Here is a 17,356-nt window from a genome sequence, read left to right as displayed (position 1 = left end):
ATCACTAAATTCTTCTCATCCCTGTCAGTATCATACATGTGCTGTATAATGTGATAAATGTAGAGGTGCTGGCTGTTCTCTCACTCTGCTGTTTAGCTGTAAAGGACGCCTCCCTGCCTTTGTCTCATTCATGACCTTTAATAGTCTCTTCTAACATGCAGAGATCTGTATGATCTGTTTCATAGAGTCTAACCAGCCTGTACAGGTAACAACAACAGTCACTGCATCACTGACACACAAACGTCATCTCTGTCAATAACAACATTCATACATGGAATAAAAACACATCAGTGGATCATTGCTGGAGCTGATGTTTGTGCTCCTGGTGCAAAGGCTCTCAGTTTCCTCCTTGAAATAACATCAGTGGTGGGTCAGCGACATGCTTTCTTTCCCTCTCAGGTTTAAATATCTGGGACTCTCCACCGTTTGGTTTTAGAGCTGAAGAAGCTTCTCAGATGAAACGTCTTCCAGAAACTTAAAGACGTCTCTTTTCTCTCCAAGCTCCTTAGATCACATGACCTGGATGACTGAACCTACAGATATATTGACCTGGTTTCATGGTCACATGACAGGTCAGAGGTCAGCGACTGTAACTCAGTTCCTCCTGTTAATGTGAACTCACTGAGTGTTTGTGGTTTACCTCTCAGACTGACTGAAGACGATGATGGAGGAAGAGGAGGACAGAGCAGAGTCTGCAGGGTCCAGCTGTCCGTCTGTGAGGAGTGACCGGTCCAAAGGTCGAAATCCAGAGTTCAGTGGTGAACCTGGAGCAACGAGGTCAGAGAGCTGAACTCACTGAGTAACAGAAATAATTCTGCACTGACATTATAATCAGTGTTGACTCTGGTTGATTGTCTGACTGTGTTTGTGAGCTGAGAGGAAATGAAAATGAGTTTGTAACAAAAATCAGTTTTGTCCAGTTTTCCTGTAAAAAGCTGAACTCTAATCTAAGAGGATGTTACTGACAGGAAACAGCTGCATTATCTGCAGTCTGTGTGATCACAGCTGCTTCAATCATGTTTGTGTCTGCAGAGGTCAGAGGTCACAGTCTGCAGGGTCCAGCTGTCCGTCTGTGAGGAGTGACCGGTCCAAAGAGCTAAATCCACACTTCAGTGGTGAACCTGGAGCAACGAGGTCAGAGAGCTGTGATGACTCCTTTACATGTTTGTGTTTCCTGGATAAATATGACCTGAAACATCCTCAGATTGTTACAAAGATTCATTAAAAAGAAAACAATGAAAGAGAAAAGATCCAAATGTTCGACTTGGTCATTTGCTGTTTGAGGACAGTGATGCTCATATCTGTGGGGAAAGTGTGACCTGAGTGGGTTCATGTTTGTCTTTAAAGAACAGAGCTGCTCTGATTCTCTTTGTGTCTGATCTGTTAAACAGTCTGAGAGGTCACACAGAGACCCAGCAGCTAAAGCCTGGATCATACTGGCTGCTGTTACTCCATCAGGACAACACTGAACCACAGTGGTGTGGATGTAGTGGATAAATCCCACCATACTGATGCTCAGAGTTAACCACAGGGAACAAAACCAGATGTTACCTTCAGATTGTGACCTTTGGAGTGGACGATGCAGATTTCAATAGAGAATAAATGTTGTTGTTTTTCAGCTGTGAAGAAAGAATCTAATTTTCTGAACTTAAGAATTTATGATGCTGGAAACAACATGGAGACTATAACACAACATTTCCACTGTGTTCATAGAATGAATGTAAAACTGTCAGACATTCATTAAATATGCAAAATGTCTACAGAAGCATCAGAGGGTCAGACGTGAAGCACTCAGTGATTTTGATCAAATGACTCATCAGTTATTGATCTGTACTACACTGATCTACCACGTTAGTAAAGCTGGTGTTCTGGTGGTGGAGGGAGACTCGGATCATGTTCTGGTTTTGGAGCAGTGATCTGCTGATGGTTCAGTTTGATGAGCTTCTTCAAAATCATCCCTGACATCACCACTGAAAGGACGTCCATGAAAACAGACTGAAAATTACTGATATGTTCACAATCTGAGAGTTTAAAACTTGACAGACTTGATTCAGATGAAGTTATTTGAGCAGAAACTCCTGGATCTTTATCCTGTGTTGATCTAATCCTTCATGGTTCCTCCACAGAGTGGACCAGCAGAGCTCAGAGGTTCCCAGTGGTCAGTCTGCCCAGCAGCATCAAACACAGCTGGACTCCATATTTATGGTCTGTACATGTACAACAACTACTGTTACATCTGTTCTGTTCACAGTCATCTCCATGCTGCTCTTTGTAGACCAGTGGATCGTCAGTGTGTCCAACATGGATCTGATGTTTGGCTCCATGATTTCAGTCTCATTGGCTCATTCATAAATATTCTGTTCCAGCTGCTGGAGGACAACATCATCACTTTTGTGAAGAACGAGCTGAAGAAGATCCAGAAGGTTCTGAGTCCAGATTACCCAGAATGCTTAGAGAGTCAGAGGAGCAGCAGCAGAGAGGCGTTTGTGAAGATCACAGTGGACTTCCTGAGGAGAATGAAGCAGGAGGAGCTGGCTGACCGTCTGCAGAGCAGTAAGAGGATTTATCTAAAGATTTAAGCTGCTGGATAAATGAGACATTTTCCAGAGATGGAAGATGGAGCAACATGTTTTAAAGATTAGTTCTTTTTGGAATTGAGTGTTTATTTTTCTTCTCATTCAGAACTTCAAGCTGCAGTTTGTCATCGTAACCTTAAATCCACCCTGAAGAAGAAGTTCCAGTGTGTGTTTGAGGGCATCGCTAAAGCAGGAAACCCAACCCTCCTGAATCAGATCTACACAGAGCTCTACATCACAGAGGGAGGGACTGCAGAGGTCAATGATGAACATGAGGTCAGACAGATTGAAACAGCATCCAGGAAACCAGACAGACCAGAAACAACCATCAGACAAGAAGACATCTTTAAAGCCTCACCTGGAAGAGATGAACCAATCAGAACAGTGCTGACAAAGGGAGTGGCTGGCATTGGGAAAACAGTCTTAACACAGAAATACAGCCTGGACTGGGCTGAAGACAAAGCCAACCAGGACATCCAGTTCATATTTCCATTCACTTTCAGAGAGCTGAATGTGCTGAGGAAGAAAAAGTTCAGCTTGGTGGGACTTGTTCATCACTTCTTTACTGAAACCAAAGAAGCAGGAATCTGCAGCTTTGAAGACTTCCAGGTTGTGTTCATCTTTGATGGTCTGGATGAGTGTCGACTTCCTCTGGACTTCCACAAAACTACAATCCTAACTGACCCTAGAAAGTCCACCTCAGTGGATGTGCTGCTGATAAACCTCATCAGGGGGAAACTGCTTCCCTCTGCTCGCCTCTGGATAACCACACGACCTGCAGCAGCCAGTCAGATCCCTCCTGACTGTGTTGGCATGGTGACAGAGGTCAGAGGGTTCACTGACCCACAGAAGGAGGAGTACTTCAGGAAGAGATTCAGAGATAAGAAGCAGGCCAGCAGGATCATCTCCCACATCAAGACATCACGAAGCCTCCACATCATGTGCCACATCCCAGTCTTCTGCTGGATCACTGCTACAGTTCTGGAGGATGTGCTGGAAACCAGACAGGGAGGACAGCTGCCCAAGACCCTGACTGAGATGTACATCCACTTCCTGGTGGTTCAGGCCAAAGTGAAGAAGGTCAAGTATGATGGAGGAGCTGAGACAGATCCACACTGGAGTCCAGAGAGCAGGAAGATGATGGAGTCTCTGGGAAAACTGGCTTTTGATCAGCTGCAGAAAGGAAACCTGATCTTCTATGAATCAGACCTGACAGAGTGTGGCATCGATATCAGAGCAGCCTCAGTGTACTCAGGAGTGTTCACACAGATCTTTAAAGAGGAGAGAGGACTGTACCAGGACAAGGTGTTCTGCTTCATCCATCTGAGTGTTCAGGAGTTTCTGGCTGCTCTTCATGTCCATCTGACCTTCATCAACTCTGGACTCAATCTGCTGGAACAACAACAAGCAACCTCTACATGGTCTAAACTATTTAACAAACCAAACCTACAATCTCTCCACCAGAGTGCTGTGGACAAGGCCTTACAGAGTCCAAATGGACACCTGGACTTGTTCCTCCGCTTCCTCCTGGGTCTTTCACTGCAGACCAATCAGACTCTCCTACGAGGTCTGCTGACACAGACAGGAAGTAGCTCACAGACCAATCAGGAAACAGTCCAGTACATCAAGAAGAAGCTCAGTGAGAATCTGTCTGCAGAGAAAAGCATCAATCTGATCCACTGTCTGAATGAACTGGATGATCGTTCTCTAGTGGAGGAGATCCAACAGTCCCTGAGATCAGGAAGTCTCTCCACAGGTAAACTGTCTCCTGCTCAGTGGTCAGCTCTGGTCTTCATCTTACTGTCATCAGAAGAAGATCTGGATGTGTTTGACCTGAAGAAATACTCTGCTTCAGAGGAGGCTCTTCTGAGGCTGCTGCCAGTGATCAAAGCCTCCAACAAGGCTCTGTGAGTAAATCTGTGATCATGTTTATTTTTAAAATGTTGATTAAAAGTGGTCATAGATTTCTTCCATGACAGATCCATGTCCTAAAACCATGAGACAGCGTAGTTGTATAGTATAAAAGAAAAAAGGAGAACTTTTGACCACAATATTGTAACTTGAATGAACTTTTGATACAGCCTTTAAACATAAAATTTATGAACAGAATCGGTGACAAAGGGCAGCCCTGGTGGAGCCCATCACCCACCGGACTTATTACTATCCAACGTATTGCCGGCTATGCCAACCAAGCTCTTGCAATGGTTGTAAAAGGATCGAATGGCCATAAAATGTTTCTCAGTTTTATTATTTTCAGTCACATCTGTTTTTGATTATTAACTGAATATTTTAAAATTCAGGCTTTTTATGTTATACAAAACATCATATTTTCTTATGTCTTGTATTGATTCTGAAGGAATAGTTTTCATCAGTATCGCAGATACCAGCCTGAATTTTACTTTGTATTGGATCAGAAAGGAAATCAGTGGCATCACACATCACTTACAGCAACTTCAGTACCACTCCATTTTAATAAACTGGGGGAGGTGCACCAAGATTCAGTATGAGATAAAGAATTATTTTTAACTGTAAGGTTGGAGAAATCTGTTGTTGGAAATTGGAAGAACAGGTCATCTTAAAAATCACTGCATTGTAGTTTTATTCAGGCCCCTTCAATCTGTGATCGCTGTTGCTTTGCATTGTAAATGCTACTATTACAAAAGTCACAAATATTAGTGTATGTGTGTGTTGTTGGGTAATAAACCAAAAGAACAGAATCTACCAGCACCTCACTGATTTCTGCTTAAAAACAATAAAAAAGCAATAAAGCTCTGATTTGTTTGGTTGATCTTGTCTCCCTTCCACCTTGATGTCAGACTGAGTGGCTGTAACCTGTCAGACAGAAGCTGTGAAGCTCTGTCCTCAGTCCTGAGCTCCCAGTCCTCCCATCTGACAGAGCTGGACCTGGGTAACAACAACCTGCAGGATTCAGGAGTGAAGCTTCTGTCTGCTGGGATGAAGAGTCAATACTGCAAACTGGAAACGCTGAGGTCAGATCAAGCAATATCGATTTTTTTTTCATCAATTAACATCATTTAATCAATTTCATTTGGAAAAAATTAACAGTGTTTATGTTTTGTTTTTTTAATGAATCCATCCAAATCACACTAAACTGCCACATTTGTCTTTTGTAACATGAGGCAATAAGGATTCCAGCATGTCCTGAAACAGTGTTGAAATATTGTAAATGTAGTAGCTCCTCATGGCACCATGAATATACTTTAACACAAGTGTTTCATGTCTTCTTGTCATCCTTTCTTCAGACTGAGTGGCTGTAACCTGTCAGACAGAAGCTGTGAAGCTCTGTCCTCAGTCCTGAGCTCCCAGTCCTCCCGTCTGACAGAGCTGGATCTGGGTAACAACAACCTGCAGGATTCAGGACTGAAGCTTCTATTTTCTGCAGTGGAGAGTCCAAAGTGTACACTTGGGATTCTCAGGTCAGGATTCAGTCTTTTCTGATGATGATTTAAAACCTGAGTCAGGTCGATAAATGGCTTACTCATTTACAACAGACATGATTTGTCAAATCACCTTATATCTAACCCAAAGGTCCTGTGTTTTACTACTTTGATTTTTTAGTAAAACACAGGACCTCTTAATATTTATCTAAGAGACCATATATAATTTTTTTCCCTGGATCATGTGTGTACCCTCCTGGTTGGAGCTCCAGCAGCCTGTATCAGTGAATGGGACTTTAAATGAAATTGCTGCCCCTGTCAGGAAGAGGTCTGAGTGACACACAAAACAGAAAATATGAGCACTGCATGTGTCTGAGGCTACTCAGATACAGACCTGAATGAGACACTAACTTTGTCTCTGAGAGATAACTTTTATTATTAAATACACTTCATTTCTCATCTGTGTAGAGAATGTAGAGTTTGACATGCTAATATTACAAAATGCAAAATCACACTGAGTCACAAAGAAATTGTTTTGGAGTATTTATGGTTCAGCTGATGAAATTGTTCAAACAAACCAGTAATTTACACCGAAACAGCACAAGTGAAACTTTTTCGAGGGACTTACACTAAGCTTGTCCTGGTACACCTGTAGAGCCCAGCTTCTATGGACCATGAGCTTAAGTTCTGTGCTGCTCTGATTTATTGCCTGTGCTGTCTTTCAGTTCAGCTTTGTCGAGTCTCTGGTAGGATTTCTTTTACATGACCTGTGTAAAAACAAAACAGGAAACACATTAAGCTGAAGTAAGATGCACAATTTGAAAAATGGGGCACAAAAAATGTTGCTGCTTTCTGGAAAGTGCGTCTAAGAAGACCCAATGGAGAAAGTGAAGAGAAAAATCAAAGATTAAGAAGAAAATGGCAGAGGCAGTTTCTCTTGGACTGCCTGCAGATGGGGTGAGACTCTAGAAACAGGGATGATTGGAGAAAATGCAAAGAGGCCATAGGATAAACCAGGAGATGAATACTCTGGTGTTCTGGGGATAGTGGGAGTGAGAGGGAGAGATGCCAGTAAATGATTTCAAGGATAAATTTGAGAGAATCAGAGCTAAGAAACCAAAGCAAGTGGGGAACTACAAACATATGGACAGACTCATAATTAGGCCAAAGACACATTAAAGCAATTATTACAGGTTTAGAAACAGGGATGGATATGAAGGAGCTTAGCATGAATTTGCATTGAGGAAAGAATAGCAACGAGCATCAGAGGAAACAGTTAGGAAAACTAAAAGGATGTACTGGCAGGAATACTGCAGTACTTTAGGAAGAACTACCGTATTTCCCAGACTACAGAGCGCACCTGAATATTAGCCGCACAAGCTAAAATCAGGGGAAAATCCTGTTTTGTACATACATTAGCCGCACCTGACTAAAAGCCGCAGGTGAGTCAATGTTGACTTATCATATGTAAGAGAATATGCACAAAGGGAATTGCCAGGAAAGAGATGGCTGTTTGGAGACACACCCCTTTTATTAATATTTTGAAAAACAAGTTATGGGTACATATTTGCATAACTTTTTAGGTATATGTACAAGTAGCGGTAATTACAAGTACAAAACATGTGCTTCATAAATGAGTAACAAATGTAGTACATAACAATAACCTACAGCACACCAGAACAATTGATTCGGCCTACCTTTTAGGCTCAGGTGCAGTGACACGGCTTTAACAAGAAGAAAAGTCAGTCATTCACCACCATCTTCCTGCGCACTAAAACCACCAAAGTCCTCTCCTCCAGTGTCGGAAACAAACAGGCTCAGGGTGGCTTCGTCATCCACTCTCAGCTTCTTTCTTTCGTTGTCACTTTCAAAACCAAAGAAATCCTCGTTGTCAGTGTCAGAGTCGAACACCCTCAGAAGGGCCGTGGCGGTGTCCTCTCCATCATGCAGCATTCAGCCCTTCGAAATCTGTTGGTGATCGTGGATGTTTTCACACTTTTCCACGCTGTCAGGTTCCACCGGTGGAGTTGGGCATAACTTGCTTTTTGCAAGTTTATCGCCGCTCATCATCCAGGCCTCCAGCTGAACGGGTAGCGCTACTTTGAAGTTTGTTTTTCGCGCTACTTGTACGGCACTACGTTGCCTGACGGATGGACATGTGACCAACATACCACTCTTGAACCCCGATCCTTCCGCCAGGCAACGTAGTGCCGTACAACAGCGGAACAAACAAAACAAATCCGCTCATGGACAATCCATAGAAAAGCCGCACCTGACTAAAAGCCGCAGGGCTCAAAGCTTGTGCAAAAAGTAGCGGCTTATAGCCCGACAATTACGGTACACCAGTTCAGAATGTGTGGAGTACAGTTAAGAACATGAATGCAGACAGGAAACAACAGCAGCTGTTGTAAAGTAAATTCAAACTCCTTCATTAAATGCAGCTGGTTGAGTTGAAAACAATGGAGAATGATTGTGTTACGTTGTTTATTCTCTATAGAAATGGAGCAGGAGTGCATGCAGAGCTGGACGTGGGCTGTATATACATGCGTGTATCTGTTTTGTCTGTGAGCAGAGAAAACAAAGCGCTGGAAATGTCATATTGAAATGTTAAATCAGGAAAATCCTGGAGAAGAGGATAGTTCTAATGTTCAGTTTGTAATGTTGAATTCAACACAGCTCTTAAATGCATAAAAATGACTTCACCTGACGTCAGACTGAACAATCGGATTAGCTACTGATATTGATTTAACCCGTTTAGACCTACCATAGAACCAAGTCCGCCAGAGCTTATATTATATTTTTACATGCTGTAGAGCCATTTTTGGGAGCATTTCAAGTTGCTATACATCAATACAACCATTACAGCCTAAATTTTAATAATATGTATGTATTAAGTGCATAGTAATTACATAAATTGCAAAAAAGTGCAATAAACTACAAAAAAATTGAAAATCGTTTTTGTTTTTTTAACATATATTTCTAGTTAGAGAAATTTAAGAGGCTTATCCCTCAAAACTGTAAATACAAAAAAGTTGCACAAAATAGTTTCCCACCTCAGGAAATTTATTTTGAGTGCCTTCATAGTTTTATTTTTGAAATACACCAATTTTTATATACTGCAGGAAAAACGAAAATAAATATTATACTGCAAATTTGCAAAATAACAGCATATGCATCAAAATAAACTATTTCCAGCAGAGCAATATGAGTCCTAAGCATATGTGGAAGGAAACTGTAACCTAGGACAAGCTGATGGCATAAGCTGTAAATACAACTCCTCAGGTTTCATATGCAAAAAAAATTATTGCGCTAGCTCACGTGATTACAGTGCTACCGGGATTTAAAAATAGTTGCGCAAAACGGAGTGTGCCCACTCTGACCAGTTTTAAAGGGTTAAAGCAAGAAAATATGGTATTAGCATTAGATGCCAATTCCTATTAACCTTAAATTAGCATTACCTGCTAATGGCAGTCTACTTAGCATTAACTCCTCACTAATGTAATGCTAATCCACATCAAATTATCTTTAGCTTTAGCATTAGCTGCTAGCTTCAGCCTACCTAGCACTAGCTGCTCACATTGTTAAAAGGGAAGAGAAAACGATATTAGCATTAGCTTGTAATAATTATTCACCCCTAATTAGAATTAGCCACTAATGGCAGCATACTTAGCATTAACTCCTCACATCGTTATAATGCAAATGATGCTAACTTGCATTAAATTAGACTGCTGTTATTAGCTAATGCTATTTAGCAGTAGCTGCTCACATTGCTATAAAGCAAAGGAAAACGATATGAGCATTAGGTTCTAATGCGTATTTGCCTTAAATTAGACATAGGTGGGCAGCACGGTGGCACGATGGTTAGCACTGTTGCCGCACAGCAAGAAGGTCCTGAGTTCAATTCCACCATCAGGCCGGGGTCTTTCTGTGTGGAGTTTGCATGTTCTCCCCGTGTTTGCGTGGGTTCCCTCCGGGTACTCCGGCTTCCTCCCACCGTCCAAAGACATGCAGCTTGTGGGGATAGGTTAATTGGATAATCCAAATTGCCACTAGGTGTGAATGTGCGAGTGAATGTGAGTGTGAATGGTTGTCTGTCCCTGTGTGTTAGCCCTGCGACACACTGGCGACCTGTCCAGGGTGTACCCCGCCTTTCGCCCTATGACAGCTGGGATAGGCTCCAGCGCCCCCCGCGACCCTGAAAAGGATAAGCGGAAGCGAATGGATGGATGGATGGATAGACGTAGGTGCTAATGGCGGCCTACTTAGCATTAGCAGCTCAGATGTTGTAATGCTAGGGAAAAGAGTGTTAGCATTAGCCGTTCACAATGTTATAAAGTTAAGGGAAATAGTGTTAGCATTAGCTACTCACATTGTTAAAAAGTGTTAGCATTAGTGCATAATGCTAATTCACATCAAATTAGCATTAGTTAATAACGGCAGCCTATTTAGCATTAGCAGATAATGTTGACCTTGGCCCACTGGAAAAGTTAAGAACTAAAGATTTAGGAGTGTTTCTCGATAGCTCTTTCTCGTTTGAGAAACAAATAAATTCTGTTATTAAAACCAGCTGTAAGGTTTATATTGTTGATTGTCATTTATGCTTAGAAATATTTACTCATATATGCTTAGAGTTGTATAATCGATTGCATAATGATAGAGGTTTGATCCTTAGTAGTCTGTAAAGACTCTGTGTGCCTTCCAGAGTGCTCTGGCATGCACACACCACTTGGGGCCATGAGAGAGGTCGTACCCTCTCTTACTGATTTATGGTGTAGGACAGGGGTCTCAAACTCAATTTAGCTGGGGGCCGCTGCAGGCAGAGTCTGGGTGAGGCTGGGCCGCATTAGGTTTTCCACAGGAAAGGCATGGTTAAAAAATTCCAATCTTCTCAAATCTCTTTTTTTATTTTTTAACACAAAATATTAAAAATAAATAAACAAATTAAGAATTAATAAGAAAATCAATCAATCTGTAATACATAAATAAAACAATAATAAGATATTTTTAGTCAGTGAACTTGTGTGTATCTTTCAGTCTTCTATATCTGCTGTATTTAGATTGAAATGTCTGTATTAACAGTTCTATAACCTTCTTCTGAACATGAATGGAACACTGTAGAAAATGAACTGTTCTTCTGAACATGGCTTCTCTTGCCTACTCCTTGCTGCTAGAGACCTGGCAGCGTTTCCTCTCGCATAGCCGAGCCAGATTTGGCCTGAGGGAGGAAGCAGTTGCGGCCCTCAGTATGTCTTGAAGATGATCATCCGTAAGTCTGGACCTGTACTTGGACTTATTGAAGTTCAAAGTGGAGAAGAGCTTTTGGCACAAGTATGTGCTACCAAAAAGGCACATGGTCCGCTTGAACATTCGGGAAAGCCGAGGGAAACTAGGGCTCAAGTCTCTCAAAAATTGTCCAAGCTTCTCTGCTTTTCCACTCACCTCCCTGAACTTTGCTTTGAGTTCAGAGTTGCACTGCAGCTCAATGAGCTCCATTTGAAGCACAGAAGGGGCATCTTGCACATCAAAGGAGAAGGGGTCCGCAAAAATGTGAAAGGTGGCTCTGTGTGTCTTGAAGTCAGCAAATCTGTGATCAAATTCCTCCTGTAGCCTCAAAATGACATCAACATACTCGTCAGCACTGAATGGTGTGCCTGCATCCACGAGTGCCTTGCATGCTGGGAAATGGCAAAGGTTTGTCTGAGAGAGCTGAGCTTTCCAGAGCGCCAGTTTTGTGGAGAATGCTCTCACGTTGTCATAGGCAGCACTGACAAGTTGCCCCTGGCCTTGTAACGTCTTGTTCAGTACATTAAGCTCATGTGTCATATCAACAAGAAAAGCTGAGTCCATGAGCCAGTTGGGATCAGTTAGCACAGGAACACTAACTCCATCCTTCTCCATGAAGGCTTCACTTCTGCTCTCAACTCAAAAAGTCTCTTTAATACATTTCCCCTGCTGAGCCAACGTACCTCAGTGAAGTCGAGCACATCCCCATATTCTGACTCCATTTCCTCTAAAAAAGCACAGAACCTTCGGTGCTTTAAGCCCCTGGATCTGATTTGGTTGATGCATTTCACAACAATAGACATCACATTGTCAAACTTCAGGCATTTGCTGCAAAGGACCTGCTGATGGATGATGCAGTGCAGAGCAATGGCCTCCTCCACGCCTTCCTCTTCCAGTTTGTTTTGTGCCACCAGTCCATGTTTCCTCCCTGTCATTGATGGCGCTCCATCTGTTGTTATTCCAACAAACCTCTTCCATGGCAAACCAACATTCTCAATGGCATCACACAGCTTGTAAATATCTGCTGAGCGGTGGTCTGGCCATGCATTGGAATTACTGTGAGCAGCTCCTCCATCACTTCAAAACTGTCATCAACACCACGGACATACATTGGGAGCTGGGCAGTGTCGGTGATGTCTGTGGTCTCATCAAGAGCGACTGAGTATACACTGAAACATTTGGCTTTCTCACACAGTTGGTCATAAATGTCACTTGACAGGTCAGAAATGCGATCTGCTGCGGTGTTGGCAGAAAGGCTGATGTTGCTAAACTGACCTTTCTTTCCCGGACAGACTATATTTGCAGCCTGCAATATGCACTTTTAGACAAATGCACCTTCTGTGAATGGCTTCCCTGCTTTAGCAATCATCTCACTAACCACGTGGCTCCGACTGCTGCATTATTCTCTTTGGTTGCTTTCTTGGAGAAATCTTGCTGCCTCAGTAGATCTGTTTTAAGACTGGCAACCCGGTTCGCTCTCTCGTCTCCCTGGTATTTTGCATCCAGCTCAGCATGTCTAGTTGTGTAATGACGTTTCAAATTGTATTCCTTGTGCAGCGCAACTTTCTCTGTGCAAATAAGACAGGTCGGGGTGCCCCTGTGCTCAACAAAGAAATATTGCATTTCCCACTTTTCCTGAAATTGTCGGTGCTCATCACCAACCTTTCTCTTCACCGCAGGCTTTGAAAAAGACATGTTTGGGGCTATGTGACATTTATAATTCTACTTGGTGTCACTGTCGCATTGAAGTTTCAATCAAGCGTTTAGCCGACGGACGGGGAACGTCTCAACGCGTAGAGAACGTCATTTCTGCTTCTTTTTCTTGCAACCGTAGCACGGCGATCGGCAGATAAAAAGCCGGTAGCAGTCTCCTTTGTTTTTACGCTCGATGTTCATGTCTTTCATGACGACACGAACACCGTGGCGTTTGCAGATGGTAGAAAGTGCAGGGATAGCGAGCGCAAAAAAGGCGACTGCTCACGGCGCCGGGCTGTTGTTACAGGAGAAAGAAGCGGAAATGACACCGTGACATATAACAAATAACATCAGCTGTTTCTGATGTTAGTTGTTTTGACTGCTTTTACATTATATTGAAATATATGTAATGTTCATGTTTGCTGCAATGCAAACGCAGTGATGCAAATAAAAACATGGAGCCACAAATTACGGTGCGACCCTATAATTAGTCCGGGTTACCGGGGACTGTTGTTGCCGATGAACAGGTGTCGCTATGTGACTGCAGACTAAATTGGGCTGCATTGAGTTCATGACTTTTCTTTTATCCCGCCGCCTACGCATCACTGTGAGAGTTAATATGAGATCTCTCTCTGTGGAAAAATAACTTTAAATCCCACTGACGTGTGTATAAATCTATATACGTATAATGTCCCGCTGGGCAGCAACTTAAAAAACAACTTTTTTTGAAGTGTTGTGAACGCAGCGCGCTGGGGCGAATGTCGGCGTTTGCCCAATAGAAAGGAGGAAGCCAGCCAGGCACAGGAAAGAAAGAAACACTCCAGGGCAACGCTGCTGGAACTTTGACTCATTGAGAAATGTTTCCCTGCTTGCATCAAGCCCGGCTGGTGTCCCCTGAGATCCATATCCCACCCTGATTGGTGGGTTAATTCAGCTCCGCCCACAACACTGTAAAGTGTCATACATTATCAAACTAACATTACATTTTCATATTAAGGTGGGGCCAAAAACTATCGTCCGGCAGGCCGCAATTGGCCCGCGGGCCGCGAGTTTGAGACCCCTGGTGTAGGAGGACACCTACTCTGTGTCTGGTTAAGTATAAGAGCCCTTTGTAACGGTGTGTTCACACCGAACGCGATGGACCCGAATAAAACGCCCCAAACGCCCCTAATTTGACGCGTGTACATTCGCGTCTCAACGCGTGTCCAAGAAAAATCCATCGCGCATCAATATTTTGACGCGCGTGAACCGGAAATGTGGGAGGAATGTGGGAGGGAGTTGTGCCAGACCGGTATCTTTGCAAGATGGCAGCTATCGAGCTAGCGCTTGAAGAGAGAGTCTCCCTTCTCTATGTACTGTGGAGAGCAGAGCAGCAGCGTAAAAGACGTCCTCGCCGTACCTGGGTCCATCAGGTCCTCCAGAGGCGTGAGCAGTTTGGTGAGTTTCACCACTTGCTCCAGGAGCTGCGCCTGGATGACGGCCGATTCCAGCGCTATCACCGTCGGCCAGTTTGAGGACCTGCTTTCCCTCGTCGGTCCCAGCATCGCCCGCCTAGACACCAACTACAGACGCTCAATCCCACCTGCAGAGCGCCTGTCCGTCTGCCTGAGGTTAGTAAAACTATTTAATACGGTAGTCCTTTATTGATATCTGTGCTAATATGCTAATCCATCCAGTTATACACTGCTAACATGGATGTGCTATGCTAACAGTGAATGCTGTCGGTGTTTACTGAAAGCAAACTGTGGTACAGAGACGACTCTTTATAATATTTCTAGTGATACTCAGAAGGTCTCATCAAGTCCCGATTTAATTCGATTTATGCTGTTATCAGTGTTTGCGATGATAGCATGGCTGTGGTGTCACATCAATGTATGCGCTCGGTGTTTGCTGATATCAAACTGTAGCATTAGGACCACTGAGTTAACCTTTGTAGTGATACTCACTCCTTTTTATTTAGACCTGGTTTAATTCTGGGATAGTTGAATATTTGTATATAATCCCTGCAGCTGTCAGACTCTATAGCAGGGGTCACAGCCTTTATTAAAACAGAGTTAGATAAAACTGAACAGTTTGGTTCATCTCTAGTTACATGGTTCTATCTTGATAAGCTGTCTTATCACAGATTAATTTTTCAAAAATATTAATGATTTAAGCAAGGAAAGGGCTACATGTCAACACACAACTCTTTATTTCTATTAATGTCTCACTTCATTCCTACCTGATTGACATGTTTAGGAATTATGAGTGATTGGCTCACTGTAGTTGTGAAAGTTGCTACCAATCAAATTATGATATGTTAAAGTTAAAACAAAACACAACTGTTTTAGATATTATCTAATATACATTTTGTAATTATCCTTATAATTACAAAATGTTTTATGTAAGATTCATGTTTTGTGATTTAAATCTGACATCACAAAAGTATTTTGGAATTTGAATAATGTATTTTGTAACTGCAGTACACATAATACTGATTTTGAACAATTTTGTCCAGGTTCCTTGTCACCGGGGACTCCTTCAGGACCATCGCGTTCAGTTTCAGAGTCGGTGTGTCCACGGTGAGCCAGATCACCCCCCAGGCAGCGACGTCCATCTGGGACTGTCTAGTGGACGACTTCATGGCTGTGCCTTCACCTGGAGACTGGCGGTCCATCACAGAGGGATTCCAGGAGCGCTGGAACTTTCCTCTGTGCTGTGCAGCTCTGGATGGGAAGCACGTCCAGACAAAGGCACCCCATATATCATATAGGAGACACACACATTGATATACACTAAATATTCATTTCATTTCTTTTTTGTGGTGCCCAAATTGATGCACCTGCTTGATTTTGTTTAAACAATTATTGCACACTTTCTGTAAATCCAGTAAACTTCTTTTCACTTCTCAAATATCACTGTGTGTGTCTCCTGTATGATATTTAACTGACATTTTTTATTGTAACAACCAACGATTTATACAGGAAAATAATGTCTATTAACAAGGTTGCCCAAACTTCTGCATCCCACTGTATCAGTATATTTTGTCATTAGTATAATATGAAATAAATTCTACATGTGTCAAGTCGTGTGCCAACATTTGCTGTGTAGTAGAACTGAGACATTAGTCATTATAAACATTTATTTGAAATAATATTAAAAGTCTCAAACAGAAAAACATTAAACATAAATATATAAAATATAAGTATTTACAGAGAGACAGGAATAAAAAGGACCAGCTGCTCTCCAGAGCAGGAACAAGGCTGAGGAGGAAATGCTCCATTGGAGACTGGTGTGGCCTCTTCAGGGACTCCAGGATGGCCAGCTCCACCGCCGATGGACCGTCCTGGGACCCGTCCCTCATCTGCCTCGGAGCCGTCCTCCTCTGTGGGCCTGTAAAACAGCACAAAACACAAAGAAATGAGAAGGCTGCTACTAGATTTTAATTTCAACATTGAAAAAAAAAAAAACAATAACAGGATATAATCAGATTGGTTGTAGATATTTAGTAAAGGTGATCACAAGGGAATCCCACCGACTAAAAAGGTATCAGTGCTTGCTGTACATATCTGTGGGTGCAGCAGCAGGAGCTCAGGGACTGGGGATGCTCTGCTGCAGAATCAGTTGGTTCTATCAATACAGTATTAAATGTTAACAGGTTGGATATAATAATCGTAGAGTAGACAGTGGTCCCTCATTTATTGCAGGGGTTCTCAGAATAACTAGCCCCTGGTCACAGTTCTCACAATTGATTCTCAAAGTGCAAACCTTTGTAGATTGCAAAACGTAAAAGTATTATTATGCCGCGGTTTGTCTTCATCTGCCCGCCACTTTCGTGCGCCTTTTTCCCTCACGGTGCAGGTGTCTATTTCCGAATGAGGCTCATAGTTATGGGTGTTTTTGTGCTGTTTTTTCTATTGGACGCGATGGTTATCAAAACCAAACGTGATAAATTTGGCAAGCGCAGGAGATTTGTCAATCAGGCTGCAGAATGCAATGCTGTACTGTGCAATAAAAAATCAGCGAAAAAGCAAAGCAGTGACGGATGAACAGCGGGACCACTGTGTGCTGTTTATTAATAAACAATAAAATATATTCCTAAATGACAACATGCATAAAAGCAGAACGGTATTTGTACGTCAGTGGGAAAATAGCGGTGGCTTGCTAGCTTTTGTGCGGCTTCCCGGGTCAGTGAAAACTTTCAAAAGAGAAATGAATGAACTTACCAGGTTGCCCGATCTCTTCACATATCTTCCTCCAAGCTCGGTCCTTTTTATTCCTGTCTCGGTACTGAAAGCAGCTGGTGTTGTACAGCTCCGAGTTGTTTGCTACCGCATTGATTAGCCTTCCCCTCCATTGAAGTATGAAAGGCTTTGGCTGGATCTGCCCCTTTGACCTAGGTAACAGCCACGTCATCAGGCTCCT

General features: G+C 42.7%; 2 protein-coding genes across 5 annotated transcripts in view; both read left to right on the top strand.

Annotated features, from left to right (window-relative positions):
* Positions 1 to 661: 661 nt before the first annotated feature.
* LOC146575285 (protein NLRC3-like) overlaps positions 662 to 17,356 on the top strand; it is a 93,587-nt gene continuing 76,892 nt past the window's right edge. For 2 of the 4 annotated variants that reach the window (XM_085269944.1, XM_085269942.1), the window contains exons 1-7: positions 662 to 777; positions 1,033 to 1,134; positions 2,127 to 2,205; positions 2,367 to 2,553; positions 2,683 to 4,483; positions 5,393 to 5,566; positions 5,840 to 6,013. In XM_085269944.1, the coding sequence (XP_085126070.1) occupies positions 662 to 777; positions 1,033 to 1,134; positions 2,127 to 2,205; positions 2,367 to 2,553; positions 2,683 to 4,483; positions 5,393 to 5,566; positions 5,840 to 6,013 (2,633 nt within the window). The remainder of the gene's footprint in view (positions 778 to 1,032; positions 1,135 to 2,126; positions 2,206 to 2,366; positions 2,554 to 2,682; positions 4,484 to 5,392; positions 5,567 to 5,839; positions 6,014 to 17,356) is intronic. The other 2 variants (XM_085269943.1, XM_085269941.1) reach the window with 2 other exon arrangements.
* The window catches only part of LOC146575288 (uncharacterized), a 3,454-nt gene continuing 287 nt past the window's right edge, over positions 14,190 to 17,356 (top strand). Inside the window, exons 1-2 of the mRNA XM_085269971.1 lie at positions 14,190 to 14,562; positions 15,450 to 17,356. The exon at positions 15,450 to 17,356 is cut by the window's right edge and continues 287 nt beyond it. Coding sequence (XP_085126097.1) covers positions 14,303 to 14,562; positions 15,450 to 15,720 — 531 coding nt within the window. The 5' untranslated portion in view covers positions 14,190 to 14,302 and the 3' untranslated portion in view covers positions 15,721 to 17,356. The remainder of the gene's footprint in view (positions 14,563 to 15,449) is intronic.

This window comes from Mchenga conophoros, linkage group LG4 (assembly GCF_057382185.1).
Source record: "Mchenga conophoros isolate Kocher_MC1m ecotype Shallow Benthic linkage group LG4, M_conophoros_male_GT1.1, whole genome shotgun sequence".
In the NCBI taxonomy this organism is placed as follows: domain Eukaryota; kingdom Metazoa; phylum Chordata; class Actinopteri; order Cichliformes; family Cichlidae; genus Mchenga; species Mchenga conophoros.
Note: the sequence above shows the minus strand (reverse complement) of the source record. Positions and strands in the feature narration are given on the sequence as shown.